Genomic DNA, 17,418 nt, shown 5'->3' with positions numbered 1-17,418 from the left:
TGGCAATCATAATTTTCAGTTTGAAGAGCTTTCCTATTTTGTTCTTTTTCATAGCATCCTATTTTTAGTTAAGAATGTAATCACTTGTATTTGTGAAGATAGTAATTAGTTTTCTAAAATATTTTTTCTCTTGCATTAGATATTTCATTAGAGTTATTTTCACAGTTCATATGTAGGTTGTTCCCCTTAAACATCTGATTATCCTTGGTAGAACATTCATTTTTAGGAGCTAGACCATCAAAAGCATATACTAAGCTCTGTGTGTTTCAGTAGGCTTTTCGGTTAGTGGCTGTGCTGATCGTTGATTAGTAGATTTCACTTTAGGTTGGTAGTTGCTAGGGATTCCCACATGTCAGCTATTGAAGGGTTTTTCTTTCTACAGAAATCTTTTGTCCCAGTAGTGGGGAAGATGCCAGAGTGCTATGAGAGGGTGCGTGGTGGTTCAGCTGCCATATTGGCAGGCTTTTCATTGATACATTTTTCCATCTCACACCACCTACATAGGAGAATTTTTCAGCGTCTCCTGATTCTCAAGGTTTACATACCTGTGTACATACTCATAAATCCACTATTATTCTCCATTACTTTCAGATTTCTAAAAAGGTGTTGAAATCTCTTGAATGCTGATACACATTTTCTCATTACTTTCATTCTTGAAATTCTATTTTAAATACTCTGTTTCTTTGAAATCATTTTTTAAGTTTTGGTAAAAAAACAGAAATAAACGTATTTTTCTCAGTCTGCCACCCTTAACTAGAAGGTATCCATGCCCTTTGACCTTTTGTTGTCTACTTTATTTTTGACACAATCTTAGTTATTATATATAGTTTAATTTATTATGTTTTTTTAAGTAGTGTTATCTTATCTTCATTTTATCATGAGGATAAGTGGAGAGTAAAGCACACCAGGCTAAGAAACTTACTGAAAGTCGAAACTAGTGAGTGTCAGAACTAGGATTTTAAACCCAGGTCTGATTCGTTCTGGATAGACCTGGTGCTTTCTATCTCAGCTCCTACTTTTAAAAGAAAAAAAGCCACAGCTCTGTGTCTGCCAGGACTGTTGTCAGAACCCTCTGCGAAGGGCTGCTTCCTTGGTTCAGGGGGGTTTTGTTACTAAGACATGCTGGACTTCTTCCTCTCTGTATTACTTCATATTTTTCAGTATTGATTTTGTTTGTCCTTGGTTTCGTGGTCCTTTACCTTCTTTAATGTGTCTTGTTTGCCATCTTTGAAACACCCTTAGATTTGTGGGTGACAGCCCTGCTCTCCCAAGGCTTTCTGTTCCATCTCTGTCTGCTTCACTGACTAGTGAGTTATTGATTCCTTGGGGGAGCCTGCAGGGATTGGGGGAAAATCAATATCCCATTAGACATAAGTCAGAAGCAGCAGCGGCAGCTCTCCGGCAGCCTGTTCACTAACCTAACGTGTTGGGGCAGTGTTTAAAAACTAGGTTAGCCCGACGTGTCCAGGGATGTTCCGAAGTGATTAGGTTGCCCTAGGAATATTTTAGAAAAAGTCAATGACAGAAAAATCAAGAGTTGTAAATCCATTTCCTTGAACTAAATGAAGTAAACTCATCGTGTGAATATAATTTTGCCTGTCAGAAGTTGCTCCAGAGGAAGGAAGTTCTCCATTGAGATAACTCTTGGTGACTTTGAATTTTCCAGTGCAGGCCCAAACTTTGAGAACCACAGAGCACGTATTTTACTTTTCATGTTTCTCAGGGTTCCCAAAATAAAGTGTGAGGGCGTCGGCAATGAGGTGCCTAGCAGTACCCATATAAAGTTTCTGAGACCTAGTGTGTAAATCCCACTTTTTAATACTATCTCAAGAGGCTCATTATGGCAGCTGTCCCCAGATGAGTTCCTTTAAAAGGAAGAGTTCCTTTGGAGACAGAATTATCATCCTCTCGCTCATCTGGTTATAAATTTAAGATTTCATGTTTCAGATTTTTGTAAAGGAGGGCAGACATGAGGAGAAAAGTCAAATTATCAAAGTCTAAAGACGTCTAGTGTTACCACAGTAAGGGAAACCCATACTTAGCCTCCAAATTATCATGTCATTATGTCTCTTCCATCAGTGCATGGAAACACAGAAAAATTATATTTGAATAGTACTTCAAAGCCATTTATGATCTAACTCCTTATTTTATAGTTTGATTCATTCAGTCTTCAGTAATCATTGAGCACCTCGCCTCTGTGTGACAGGCACTGTTTTACACTCCAGGACTCTTCCAGTTGATAAAACAGATAGAATTCCTGCTCCTTGGAGCTTGCAGTGAAGTGGACGAGACAGGTAACAAAATGATAAATACATGTCATATATAATTAGTCAGATGAGCTAAGTGCTGAGTAGAAAATTAAAGAAGTGAAGAAGTCTAGAGCTTGTGTGGCATATATGGGTGGTGTGTAGGGGGCAGTTCAAAGAAAGGAGGGCAATTTTAGACATGTGACCAGGGAAGGTTCACTGCAAATAGGTGTTTTATTTTTTTAATTGAAAGATTTAAAGGAGAGACACTATTCAGCATATAGATTCCTGGGAGGGAAATGGTCCAGGAAGAGGATGTAGCATGTACAGAGGCACTGTGGTGGGAACTGACAGCTTTAATAGAAAAATAAAGATGAGATCAGGGAGGTGGCTGGGTCATGTTGACTCTTTAGAGCATTGTAACGGCTTCAGGTTTTGCCCTGAGTAAGAAGAGAAGACATTAGGTCTGATCAGAGATGTGATACAATTTTATTTAAACAATCATGCTGGCAGTTACGTTGAGCCTCGGTTATACTGGGGAGGGTTGGAAACAGATCAGCTTGGACTCTATTGCACTGTCTAAGGAGGAATTGTGGGAAGTAGTCAAAGTCTACATGCATTTTTGGACATAGAGCAGAGAGGATTTCCTGACAATTTGGATGAGGATAAAGAGATAACAATAGGAATTGCAAAGGACACCACAGTTTTTGGCCTGTGCAACTGGAATGATAGAGTTGACGTTTTCTGAAGTATGGGTTCTGAGATGTGAAGGAGTCAGTGGATAGATGTCCAAGACTCAGTTTTGTATAGAGTAGCCCTCTCCTCTCTGCAGGGGTTGTGTTTCAAGACCCCCATTGGATACCTGAAACTGTGAATAGCACTGAACTCTACATATCGATCTTTTTTCCCTCTAATACATACCTATGATAGCTTAATTTATAAAGCAGGCATAGTAAGAGATCAACAACAATAACTAACAATAAAATAGAACAATTATAATGATATGCCATACTAAAAGGTATGTGATGTGGTCCATCTCTGTCAAGATACAGTACATATCTTGTACTGTACTAACTCTTCTTGTGATGCTGATGTGAGAAGATATAATGTCTACCCGAGGAGTTGAAGTGAGGTGGATGACATAGGCGTTGTGATGTGGTGTTAGGCCACTATAAGTGTTACTTGAACACAAGCACTGTGATACCATGACAATCATCTGATAACCAAGGCAGCTACTAAGTGACTAATGGGCAGTAGGGTGCACACTGTGGATACACTGAACACAGTGATGAATCACGTCCTGGGATATGGAGTTGGGACAGTGTGAGATTTCATCACAGTACTCAGGATGGCATGAGAATTAAAACTTATAAGTTGTTTATTTATGGAATTTTCCGTTTAATGTTTTTGGACAGTTATTGACAGCAGGTCACTGCAACCATGGAAAGAGAACCATGGATAAGTGGGGGACTACTATGATGTTAAAATCTAGAAGACAATTATGAGCAGATGTCAAGTAGGTAGTTGGTTGTGCTTCTGGAGTTCAGGAGAAAAGTCCAACTGCAGGTAGGAGGGTCAAGGGCAGATCCCTGGACACTCCCACATTCAGATGAAAGACTGAGGCCAAAGAGAGAGAGAGGGCTGGTAGCAGAGGGCATGGGTATTTTGACTTTGTCCAAACTTCTGATAAAAATGAAGTGAGTTCCCATCAGAGGTTCAAGCTCTATGTCACTGCCTTAGACTCTCTTCTTGTTTAATGTTACTAAATAATTAGTAGTCCTCCGCCACCATTTGAGCCAATTAAATTTACCTACTTTACTTTGGAGCCAACCCCTGTCCACAGGACAGTATAGGGGCATTATACTAAAGATAAGATGTAAAAGGTGGTCTCCTGATTGCTCAACCTGAAATCTTTATTACAAGAGCAAATGAAGTTAGTTTGTTGTGTTAACTCTGCCATCTATGTCATCTGTTAACCTTACACCGTATTTTGCAAATATTAGTCTGTCCTTCCATGATACTACTTTTGCTCGGAATAAACCCCAATATAGTACTATCATTTTCTGCCTGTAGCAGTTTCTCTGGGCATATCTTTGTACTTGGTTTGAGGTCCTTGACCCCATTTGGATGAGTTCAGACCACCCTTGAAACTGTTCTCAGTCTACTTCTCTTTTCCTTCTTTTGTGTAGGTTATTCATTTATTTATTTATTTTTTAATTCTACCCTGAGGGAATATTTATATTGATTTTAGAGAGATAGAGAGGAATAAAAAACATCAGAGAGGGAAATATCCATCAATCAGTTGCCCAGTTGCCTCCTGGATATGCCAGAATGGAGTCAAACCCACAACCTGGACACATGCCCTGACTGGAAGTAGAACCTGCAACTTTTTGGTAAACACAACGACACTCCCACCAACTGAGCCACCTGGCCAGGGCTGTGTATGTTATTTTTAAACCTGATTTTATATGAGATATTCCTGTAGTCAGACTGCATTCTCTTAGATCTCTTTCCTCCTTCTCCTCCTTTGTCGGGTTACTAATGCTTTTATAGTTAGCATTTCTTTATCTGAGCTTCCTGTCCTTATTTCTCTCCAGATTCAATCTTACAGATTTTTTTCCATCTGTGAGAAAAACCTACACAATTTTCCATTCATTCTTACATATTTCTATCTTACAGTTCATGAAATATTTATAGATATGCTGTTTCCTTCCTGTGGTCTGGGCTTGAGAGCTAAGAAAAAGATGTTAGGACTTTATAAACTATTCATGGTTCAAAATTAATCACTCCTATGTTTTTTGTTTTACACCTTAGACTGTGGCTGTTAACATAGTATATATTCCTTATGAATAGCTTAGAAAATAACCAGAATTATAAAATAGAAGATTTAAATGATCTGTAATCAATCAAATCACAAATTGATTCACTAATATTTTTGCCTATTTTCTTTTAATTAGAAATAGGTGTATATTTAAAAAGAACTTTATCCTATTCCTTTTAGGCCATATATCATTAAAGTGTCAACCCATAGAACTGGCTTATTAGCTATACATATGTATAGCTATATATACATGATTCCAGGAGAAGTAGGAAGAGAGAAGTAGGAAGAGAGAAGTAAAGGGTACCCATGGTAAGCAAGGAAAGCTAAACTGTCTTCTAAATAATACCCGGTAATGCAAGAAAACATGCAATTCATCTTAAGTGGTTCTCAGGAACAAAGTTAACATCTTTAAAGTTTACATTTGAAGCAGAAACATCCTTTATCTGGCAAAGTTGATGTCCTTTTGAATCTATTTAATTAGGTAAAAACAACCAGAAAATCAGAACTGAGGTTAAGTCTTAAGCTTCAAGAAGCTCTATTATTTCTTTTATTTTTCCAGAAAAACTTATTAAGCAACTATTTCATGCCTTTCTGACGAGGTGCTTTGTTTTTTCCAATGTGAATGAATCAAAACATAACACTTTTTTTATTGTTGTTCAATTCAGTTGTCCCACCCATTTCCACGTTGCTCTCCCCTGCCCCTCTGCCCCCACCCACAGCCAATCCCCACCCTGTTTTCTGTGCCCATGGGTTCTCTATACATGTTCCTTGACTTGCCCCTTTTCCTTGAAGAGGTGCTTTCTTTCAGGTCATTTTGATTCTACTTTTCTCTTTTTGCATGTCAAATATTAGAGCCTCAACTGTCCACTTATTCTGCATATGTTAAAGTTATCCGCTGCTGCTAAATATATGTTTATAATGTACAACTTTAGAAAAATATTTTCCTATATCTTTGTAAAATCATAAATTGCTTATGTTCATCTAAAATACAAATATATCTACACTAGTGTAGATGATTGCAAATGTCCACGAAGCGATATAGGAAATACAACTGAGGGTTTCTTGATTTTGCCATGATTCTTCCATGGCCAGTTTTGTGTTCCTCCCCCTCATCATTCCCTTTCAGCTCCCCTCCACAGGTTGTCCAAATGGAAGTTACCATCTCCCACATACTCTGTCTCTCAAGTCACAGTGATTGGCCAATAGCGCCTACATAACCTAAGTGGGGTCCCTCCTGGTACCATCCTCTCCTGGGCTCAGAGTTGCTTTAGTCTCCAGCAGGAACATGTGACTGAAGCCAGACTCATTAGCATCCTTCCCCAGGATTTCGAAACCCAGTTTGGGGGTAGGAGGCCTTTCGCCTGTGTGGCAAAGCTATGAGAATGTAAGTCCAGATGCTGTTGGGAGCTATCTCCCTCTCTCTGTGCAAAAAGTTGCTGGGCAGATGGCTAAGCGGAAGCTGACCTGATGGTGTTTCAGAGTTTAATTTTATTTCCTAAGGTTCTTGGAATGGCCTGCATCTTTCAGCCATTCGAGCACTCCTGGGAACTACCCTCCAGATGACCTAGGCAGTTCAATGGGTTTCTGATTTTTGCAACCCACAACTTCTGACCAATCATGTTGATAGAGTGCACTTGCAGAAGTAAATGATTGCCTAAACAAACATTCTATACTGAAACTCTCAGTGTGAGAAATCCTTCCCATTGAGGGAGCATTATTCTTAGGACTCCCACACATTTAACTGCATTAGTCAAGGGCTAGAGATAGTCTCAAGAGTCACCTTTAATTCTGTTTGGGAAAAAAGAAAGCAGAATATAAATTCCTTTCACAGCTGGTGAGACTGATGACAGAGAGAAGACCTGATCAGTTTATGGTGACTAAGCTAGTGGGTGGCAATACCCGGGCTAGAATCCACATCTATTCATTTTCTGTCTAAAGTTGTCCTGAGGTTAAAGAAACTTCAGTATAATAGATTTTAACACAGAACAGCTCACAGTATTTTTTGTGTGTGATTTTTAGTTGATATTGGTCCATTTTTCTTTCCCTTTCATAGGGCAGTTCATTCATAAATGACTTGAGCACGTACGAGCCAACAGCCCCTGTGTAAGATGCTGGCAACACCCCAAGTACATAAAAGTGCCACTTCTGCTCTCAAGAAGTTTACTCTCTGGTGAGAGGGTACATTCCTAAAAGTCTTTGCAATCGTGCTTGATAACAGCTCATATAGGAGACTGCTGTGCAAGTACCTGAGAGTTACCCAGTCCAAACTAGTTCCAGTTGGAGGTGGGCATTGGCCAGAGGAGGCACATCAGGGCAGTAGTGTCAACACTTCATCATCCCCAGTCAGGCCCATTTCCCCAACTTGCTTATTAACATTACCTCACTCTGCTTTGTTTCAATTGTGTGAAAAAAATACGTTAACTTCATTTTGGGCTAGGCTCGGAGAAATGGAGAAAGGAAAACTTGGGGGTAGCACCACCTAGGAAAGAGCAAAAAACCACAAGTATGGTGCTGAAGCACTTCATAAATGTCTCTGTTCCCCACGGCTGCCCAGCCATCCACAAACACTCCCGTATGTACCACTGCAGCTTCTCATCAGTAATATTAATGCAATGTTCTTCTGTTTCCCAAGCATTATACTTTCTTTTCAGGGCCTGTTATATGCTGACACTCTTGCCAAGTTCTTTCACATATCTCATCTCATTTTATGCACATCCTCAACAACTTTATGAAGTTGACATTTTTGTCACAGATCATAGGTAAGGAAACTGAGGCTGGGAGGGAGGTTATGGTGACTTCCCTGAGGTCACACAGCCAGCAGCTGGCAGAGCTAAGATAGTTCTTAGTCCTTGTACTGCACTTTTCCTCTTAAATAATCAAATGCACAAATAATAAAAATTCAAAATGACCAGAAGATTCTGAAACTGAGAAGTATACCTGAATTACATCTAAAAGTTCAAAGCAGAATAAAATGAAATCCTTTTGAATCAGATAGCTGTCAGTAGCTAAATATTTATGAATGAGGTGGGTACTTGAATTATGAGGGAAATCACTTCATAAATTACATAATTGTCTAACCACTCTGCTGTATACCTGAAACTAATGTAAAATAATACTGGATATGAACTGTAATTGAAAAATAATAAAAAAAACTTTAAAATTTAAAAAGTAATTTTAAAAAACCCAGATGAGATATGTTTGCTCTGGACAGGCAGGGGATCTACAGATAAAGATGGTGTGAGATTAACCTAAGCCAAGCACCTTGAGGGAATGGCCTGTGGTTTAGTTCAGCTAGGAGCCAACCAAGTTAGGGAAGCCAGTAGAGATGAGACAGGAAAACTAAGTTGGGGCCATATCGGTTGGCCCTCAGTTCAGTGGTCCCGACTGATTCTGAGTAGGCAATGTAAGCCAACAGTCTTTTTGAACTGCAAATTGGGGATGAGGTAAGACACTGTGGTTACACTTAAATTAGAGTAGTCAGGAGATAGCCTAGAAGGAATATATGAGATGATTGCCGTGGCAAGAAATTGGAGCCATGTGGTTAGAGAAGAGACTGTGCAAGGCCTGACCTAGGATGAACTGTCACAGTGATGGGGAGAAGGGGAAATGTCACCATCATTATGTCTGAGCAGAAGCCAGGAGAGGTCTGGACTAATAAGATCACCACCTAAGAGCTGACTCCATAACATGTTAAAGCAAAGATCATTCAGACTGATGAGTGGTATCTGGTCCACAGAAAGTGCTCAATGATTATTTGCTGAAAAATGAATTATTTCATTTAGTTACATGATATTTCATGATAAGAACTTCAAATTGATGCATCACCTCTTTTTTTGCTATTAAAAGTTTGTGGAATGAAAAAAAAGGGGGAGGATAGTGTTATTCCACGTCAGGAAGAAGTAAATTATGTAACACAAGCTAAGTGAAGTTGCTCAGGCTAAGAATGACTTCTTGTCTCGCTGTGGTATTTAGGAGGTAGGCGTCAGGGATTTGGCAGGGAGAGGCAGACTTAGGTTCTAGGGTTGAGGCCAGAGATCTGCTAGTTAGCTAGCATCCTGATATTCCAAACTCAAAAAGGTAATGTAAACATGGATTTGTTTAATTTTATCAACACATCCACTTTTACACATAATTCTTGTTCCTATATGTTTTCACTCAAGCAATGTTCTTTAACAACAGTGGCAGAGCTTAATTTATGCCATCTGCTAAGTGCCAGGTAGGTAGGAAGTGCCAAGGAGCACTGAAGATACAGTTCATAGTGCTGAGAGAAGACTACTCAGAAGAGATAATATTTCTGGAAATAGAAGTGTGTAAGCAGCAAGAACTAAGAGGTAGCCTGCATGATGGAAGACTAGTCACTTTCCTACTCTCTTGCCTTAATTTGCTAATATGTCAAAGAGAGCAGTTTGAATTAGTGATATGTAATTTTCCTTCCTATTTCACATCGGGAGGTTCTGTGTAAGCTGGTGGATGTTTCCTGGCTGAAGTGGGGTTCTAGAGGCTGCTAGAGTGAGGGCATGGAGATAAAAGAAGAGAGCTTTAAGACAGAAGGCCTTGGGGCTATAGAAAAGAGGGGAGTGAGAGGATTTGCAATGAACTTTGACATCTAGTGTATAAAGACAGGGGCTGAAGTAGGACTGTGGTGAGGATGGGGGAGGCATTGTCAAAGGGACACAATCTTTCAAGCTGATTTTATTTGTGAACATTTCTCATCTTTCCCCATATCTCCATGCTGACGATGTGACTCTGTCTTGTGTTGAAATCAGTGACAGTATGGCTCCTTCCCAGTGCCTGTTACATAGACTAAAGCCTGGGAACTTTCAGAGAGTAGGGCATCATTAGGACCTGGTTTGTATGAATCATACTCCTCACTTCTTCCTCACTTGGAGAAAGTGTGGCATGTGCAAAAAACCATGTGCTTCGGGTTCAGGCAGACTTTCACTTGGGCATTAATCAACTGTTGGCCATAGACTCTAAGTAAGCAAGGAGAAGGAAAAAAAGAGAATATGGAAGCTTCGGGGATAGAAGTTGCAAGTCAGATTCTGCTCCTTACTGAGACCATTTAATCTCTCTGAACCTCACTTTTCTCATCTGTAACATGAGGGCAGCACCTCCCACCTCAGCTTTATTGTGAAAGTTAAGTGAAATGCCACCCTCTGGGAACAATTCCTGAGATTTAGGGCTCAGTCTGGAGGAGCCTCAATAAAAGCTCCTGATTGCAGAGGGAGGAAGCAGTTACCCAAGGGAAGTGGGGAGTGATATTAGGCATCAGGGAGAAGTACTAAGCAGATAAAAACACAGGTGTCCACGATGCTCACCCCATGTTAGATATGAACTAAAGTAAATGAAATCTAGCAAAACATTTGGCACTTCTGTGCTCAATAAACAAATGCTGAATTTTAGAGTAAGGATTAAAAAAACCCTGTTCTGTGTAAGACTTCTTACAGTGGTGTTATCCAGCAGGCCATCTGCTCCTATAAAAATTGCACAGGGCTGAGGAATTTAGCGCCCTAACCTCGGAGCCTCTGGTACACTTGGTGTTTTGTTTGAGGCTGATGTATTTGGAAAGATTAAGGGAGGATGACTTTTTTGCCACCTTCTAACTGGGCAGATGTGAAGGTTTTCTACTGGAATATTTTTGCTCTCTGGCACCAGGGGTCAGAGATTAAATAATTTGACATAAGACAGATGTTCTAAATAACTAATTAAAAAACTGACAATTTCCTAAGACCTCAGATACTTAGATTTATATGCCTTTATCTGCAGGAAGATCAGAATCGGTGCAGCTTAAAATCACTGTATTAAATATTTCCAGAAAGTTCACTATTGAACTAAAAATGAGTGCCTTTAAAGATAAGCTTAATTATGCAAGTGTGTCTCAAACCTGGCTGAACATTTTAAGAAAGGGAAAATCTTTTTTAAAAATACCCATGCTGTGCACCATTTCAGATAAACTATTACAATATCAGGGAGGAGAGCCCTGGTAACCGTTTTTTAACTCTCCAAGTGAACTGAATATGCAGACAGGATTGAGACCTACTGATTTGTAAGTAAAATTTATTTTAATAGCTGTTTTAGTCCTGGGAGACACTGTAAGGTATGTGGGAGCTGGATAGGAATAGAATTAGGCCAAGCTTGTTGGAATGACAGATTGACCAAGATTTTCTTCTGCTCTGGGCAAATTACATAATTTTGTGAAAGGTTAAAGTCTCCTCTCCTCTAAAATCTGGCTATTCACTCTTTAGCACATTTTTGTGACAGTTGAATGTGAGTGTAGTTTTGTAAGTAAAGCATCTACTATATGCCCAGCATAGACACTCAATAATAACTGGTGGTTCCCAATAGTTGTTTTTATTAAAGTGCCTTATTGGGAATCTCAAAGCCTATTTCTCAGGCATGCTTATTGATATAAATGAAAAGATTCTGAGCACAGGCACAAAGATGAGCACACATCCACCTAAGGCAGTCTGCGCAATAGACCATCTTGTCATAGTGCAAGCACGTAAATAAATCACAGTCAGCTTCAGTCTAAGTGAACCTCTCCCGGAAGTCATAGAGTTTGCAAATTTCCTTTTTAGCAAAAAATGCTTCTGGAGATGTTAGTACTTTCTAGAATAAAAACAAATAAAAATTCCCAGTTAGTATTTTGCCCTTAAGTCATCAGTTCTATTTCTTCATAATCACCTAGAAATTAAGCACTTGGCTTTGTCTGCTTGGGTGACAAGCAGCTCAGTCAATAATACAAGATCTGTCCAGAAAGTATCCAGCCAGGTACGATGAAAAATAGAGACATTTACTGAAAAAGATACAAGATATAAGAAACATTGTGTATAGAACAGTAACACCTCAGACTCCTTCAAAATAGGCACCTTGAGACCTCACACAGTTCTCCTAATTGCTATCAGCTATCCCGTCATATTTTCCTGAATCTCACTGATGATCTGAAATCTTTTCCCTTTCAAAGGTGGTTTTAGTCTTAGGGAAAGCCAGAAGTTGAAGGACACCAAATCTAGGCTGTAGGGGAGCTGAGTCACCTGGGTGATTTGATGTTTTGCCAAAAATCTCTGCAAAAGACATGACGCATGAGCAGGCATGTTGATGTGAAGAAGCTGCCAATCACCAGTTGCCTATAGCTGCAGCCTTCTGAATCATCTGAATAGTTTCCATGGAGGAATATATAAGCTTAATGCAAAATTTGATGCAGATTCATTGCTCTACTCGCTCAGTCATTTTGAATGCGATGATCACACAGTACACATGCTCACTCAGTGGCATCTGCCTCCCCTACTGACTAGTGAAGTTGTCCTTCACACATGTGCATTCCAGTCCACTCTTCTTGGCTGCCAGGTTGCATCGATGTCACACACATCGTTCACTTTATATTAACAGTGGCTGGACTTTTTTCAGGACAGACCTCATCAGTATAATGGCCCAAAAGGTCTGAGCCTGTGGTGCTGTCAGGCAGGGTTTGATGAACCATGCTGGTCTTGGACAGAAGGGAGTGGGAAGATTGGTCTGTATTGCTGTTCCCTCTCCTAGTCTAGGCCCTTGGCTGTGACTTCAGTGGTGTATGGAAGAACCAGCAATAGAAACCAGCTTTGCCTGAGGCCTGACTGCACACTTCTACTTGTTTATGTTGGAAACATGTGCCCTGCCCATGCTGTTCCTCTACATATTTGGAGAAATGTTTTCCTGGAGGAGCTAAGACAGGATCTGGCTCAAAGCATGTGCTCTAGCTCTAAACACTAAACACATTGCTTTTTGTAGAAAGCATATGGTAAATATTGGTGTTTACTCTTCTCGCTGGGCTCACACCTGGTCCTACCACTTCCAATTGTGTGTCTTGGGTCCAGCCACTTACTCCTCCAAAAATCTAAGTGTCCTCAGCTGCAAAATGAAGGAATAGAATACACACATTATCATGTTCTTCTGATGATTAAAGGAGAAGCATATATAAATAACATTTATTGAATATGTACTCTATGCCCTTGTCTAAGTATTTCTCTAAGCATTTCACATATGTTAAATATTAACTTACTGTCACCTACAAAGTAGATCTTTTAATTCTATTATCACATATTAGGAAACTGAGGCAGGAATGGTAAAGGAATTTTTCCAAGGTCATACAACCAGAAAGTAAGGGCACTGAGATCAGAGTTTGGCTTTGGGCATATGCCCTAAACACTATATACTATGCTTTTTTATAGATGATATGTGTTAAATATAGTAGTATGTAATGGGTTTGTTCTTCTTTCTGGCTTCTCTTGAAATCTCTAATCTGGAAGAGGTTTTTCATACCAATCAGCACCCTGGTACACATCACAGGTATTGACTAAATACTTCCTGATGGGTTAAGTGATAAGACGAGTGCTAAGTGTTTGCACAGTTTTGTCTAATAATGGATTTTTATTGTATTGTGTTTGTTGACCCATCACCTGCAAAACAACCTCAATGGCTCTGCCGGGCTAACTTAGCACTCAAGCTTCTACCATGATCTGGCTCAGATGCCACTTCCAACCTTAGTGTGCCCTTGCTATTTTACATAAACCTTGCTCGTGTACAAACTCAGTTAAGGACGGGACTTATTTTATGTGTTTATCTTTGTATATCTAGTACTCAGTGGGAATCTAAATAATATTGGTTGAATGAATGAATGTGCCTCAGTCACCATGAACTGCCACATTGTTCGTGTATGCAGTCTAAAAGCAGGCAGTGCCGCTCCTCGGCTTGGATGGGAGCAGACATGGTCCCAGGTCCTGTTCTTGACACCAACTAGCCTTTACTCAGTGTGTTAAACTTCACCAACAGCTGCATCAGTTTCGTCTCAGCTTTTACTAAAATGATCTGACTAGGCTGCCACTAATTGGATTTAGGTTTTAGTTGTTTTTCTCATAATGATGATGGATTTTTATTGATTTGTCCACACCAGCATTTCACTATCCTCATGATTAGATTTGCCACTTTGCATATTAATAAAAGAACGCCATTTAACTGGCATGTTAATATATGAATGGGGGGTTAAAAAATAGGATCACCTAATCCAATTTACATTGTATATGAAGGAAGGCCCATTTTAATGTTTAAAACTAGATTTTTCTATTGTAGAAGTATGTTTTTCTCCTAATGTATGAAGGAGAAAGGAAAAAAGATTCATATAGCATCTATTGGGCCTAGTGCTATGGTAAAAACTTTTATTTGTTCTTGTACTTGATCTTCAAAATAATCTTGGAAAGGAGTGTAGCTTAATATAAACCAGGCTTTGATGTCAAAAAGACTAGGTGCAAGTTCTGACCCTCCAGCCTGCCCACTGTGTAATCTTGGGGGGAGTCTCTTAATCTCTCTAAACTTCAGTTTTATTCTCTGCAGGCAGACATGATATGGTGATATCCTATGTTTAGCATTTAGGAAGGGATTTTGTGGCCTTGTTTCCCAACACACAAGCAATATTCAAATAAGAACCAAAGTATTGTGTTAGTAATGGCTTGGCAAACACTCCATAATTACACAAATGTGGGACTTATTTATGGAGATCTGCTGGCACAGAAAGCCAAGGCCTGGAAGGCTAAGTAAGGCTACATATACATCCCCACTTTCTTTGAATCCGAGACATTAGAAGACCTGGACCTGTCTTCCAATTGGTCACATGAACAAGCTGCTGGACTCAAGAGCCAAGCATTGAGCTGGGTGCATCCCTGCCTTGGTCAGACTACTGACCAGGAGCTTGTAGTTCAAGTGTGACCCCAGGAACAACCTCAGCGAGAGGAGGGGTGGCAGGAGGCATGCCAAGCATGGGCAGTGACTGGAAGGCATAGTAACCTGCATAGCAGAGGAAAGGGAAGAATAATCTATCCTTTACGGACTAGCTTCCACAGCATGAGGCAAATACTTGAGCTGGAGGTAGGTAAGGCCCTTCCCACTCCCACCCCAACAACAACAACAAAATCAATAAGAACAGGAAACAAATCTTGAGATTAAAAAAGACTATGTATGTAAAGTGTGTAGAATGTTCACATTGTGAAAGTTATGATCACTACACCTGTTGAAGGGAAGCAATTTTTTATAAGATAAGTGTTGTTGTCAAGATGAGTGTATAGGTGCAGAAAGGGGAGGCCGAGTGACATGAACTCTGGTCTCGTACACAGACCAAATAGAAAAACATTGCAAATAAGCACAAAAGCAACCCAAACTTTACCTTGTTTTAGATTTAGTGACCCCCAGAAGCATCTTCATTATGACTCTATAAATAAGAGAAAACAACCAGGCTGTTGGCTGGAACTTGAAAAGTTACCTTAAGTTTCCATAGCAGGTGAACTCAGGGTTAAGCCTGAAATATAGAGAACATGCTAATGAATATTTTCATCTAATGCCATTAGGCATTCACCATAAATACCATGTGGAAACCATCACTACCTCTTACATTTTCCATGTGATACAACTTCATGCCGTGATCTCAAAATATATCGACAACTAAGACATGCAAACAAAAAGTAGGAATAAGTGCTACACTTCCGATTGGACAGCAAGGTTTTGTAGTGAAACAGTGTGACAAGGAAGTCCTTAGCTCTTTACGTTGAATATGAGGAAACACATCAGAGAAGTTCTACAAAGTGTGATAAAAACAGTCAAGTTTGACTTTACTGAAGATCAAAATTTTGTGTTTAGTACACTGGAAGTATTTTACAATATTATACTATAGTGTAAGAGTATGTGAAAAATAAGAAAATTGCTCTCTAACTTAAATTCAACCTGCTAAGTGAGCCTACAAAACACTGTCCCTACTATGTGACAAAACAAAATAAATAGTTTTACTTTTGTGAAGGACTAAAAAAGAAAAGTTCTTTAAAAGAATAAATAAAAGTGAGGGGACAAGAAAGAGGATTCATGAGAAGTAAGGGTCTAGGAAGGGATATTTAAACGAATTGCCAAAAATGTCACCCTTGTGTCCCATCCCACAAAGGTCTCTGCTCCAACGTTATTCGGAATATTGAATAAGAAAAGCTCTTTTGTTTCCCCCCTCCCTCTAGGAAAACATCAACATCGATGAAGCCTCCAGGTGCCTAGTGAAGCATATACTGGCCAATGAGTGTGACCTGATGGAGTCCATCGAGCCGGACGTGGTAAAGCCCCATCTCACACCGCCAAGGGCTGTCAGCTGCTCCGGCTGTGCCAAATCTTACTAGGCTTCCTGGCTGGCCTAGGAGGGAAGTAATCCCATCATCTCATAAATTATCTCGGTTGTTACCGTGTTGGGTAAATGTTGTGATAGGGACACACATGTGGCAAGCCAAAGATCTATGCCTGTATCTTTCCTATACAAGAGGGATAGCAAACGTTCTTTTTATGTGTTATTTTGCCAGCATCAGCACAGTGTTTACAACCTTTTAAAATATTTAGTCTGTTAAACAATTCTGTTTTGTAGCTGACCACAAATCTGCAGGACTAGAGTGGGTCCTGCTATTTGCCTCTTTGAATCAGCCAAGGCCTCAGGTTTTAAAAGAGAAAGGGGAAAGGAGCAGACTGCTGACAAGCACTGGCTTTTGCTTTCCTCTGGAGTCTGTCCAGATTTCAACACATTCTCTGCTGCTCTGACAGGGCTTCTGAGTGGAGATGGTGTTTTCTCCAGAAATGACCTCCATTCTTGACACACCTGAGAGTTACCTCTGACTTAGCTCTTCAGAGTCATATACACAGGCTTTCTGTGCTTCTGTTGCTTCTGCTGTCACTTGTCACGCACTGAATGTTGGTCTAACTGAAAAACATACAAGAAGCTCTGCCCCCTAGACGTGCCTTTTTGCCAGCTCTCTCTGACTCATGCTGTGGGACTCTGTACATGTAATATACATTGTATATATTTTCACAAGTGAAAAATAAAACATTAACAGATGCTGTTTCCTTATTTCTGAAAGTGCTTCCAGTTTCTTAGTGTTGTGAACTTTTTCTTTCACTACGTATCCATGGTTCTCAAGACTCATTTCTAAAATTCTCTTTCAAAAAGGAGATGGGACATGTACATTTAAGGGAACTGCTAGGCAGTATTAAAACTGAGACAAGCAGCCCTGGCTGGCATAGCTCAGTGGACTGAGCACAGGCTGTGAACCAAAGTGTCGCAGGTTCGATTCCCAGTCAGGGTACATGCCTGGGTTGCAGGCCATGACCCCCAGCAACTGCACATTGATGTTTCTCTCTCTCTCTATCTCCCTCCCTTCCCTCTCTAAAAATAAAATAAAATCTTAAAAAAAAGCAAACTGAGACAAGCCTATTCCATCTGTACCTATTGTTCAAATTGACATATAGGCCAAGAAAGTAGGTAGTGTATACAAATCTTTTTTGGCTAAGCAGATAAGTAGATCC

The 17,418-nt window shown here is 39.9% G+C and overlaps 1 protein-coding gene across 1 annotated transcript in view; it reads left to right on the top strand.

Moving 5' to 3' along the window:
• Positions 1 to 17,103, top strand: part of RAB38 (RAB38, member RAS oncogene family) — a 48,642-nt gene extending 31,539 nt beyond the window's left edge. The window contains exon 3 of the mRNA XM_045818120.1: positions 16,092 to 17,103. Coding sequence (XP_045674076.1) covers positions 16,092 to 16,247 — 156 coding nt within the window. The 3' untranslated portion in view covers positions 16,248 to 17,103. The remainder of the gene's footprint in view (positions 1 to 16,091) is intronic.
• The last annotated feature ends 315 nt before the right edge of the window (positions 17,104 to 17,418 follow it).

The sequence above is a fragment of the Phyllostomus hastatus genome, unplaced genomic scaffold (genome assembly GCF_019186645.2).
Source record: "Phyllostomus hastatus isolate PE091 unplaced genomic scaffold, TTU_PhHast_1.1 phas_scaffold_317, whole genome shotgun sequence".
Taxonomy (NCBI): domain Eukaryota; kingdom Metazoa; phylum Chordata; class Mammalia; order Chiroptera; family Phyllostomidae; genus Phyllostomus; species Phyllostomus hastatus.
The sequence above is the reverse complement of the archived record's forward strand: the minus strand, read 5'-3'. Positions and strand labels throughout refer to the sequence as shown.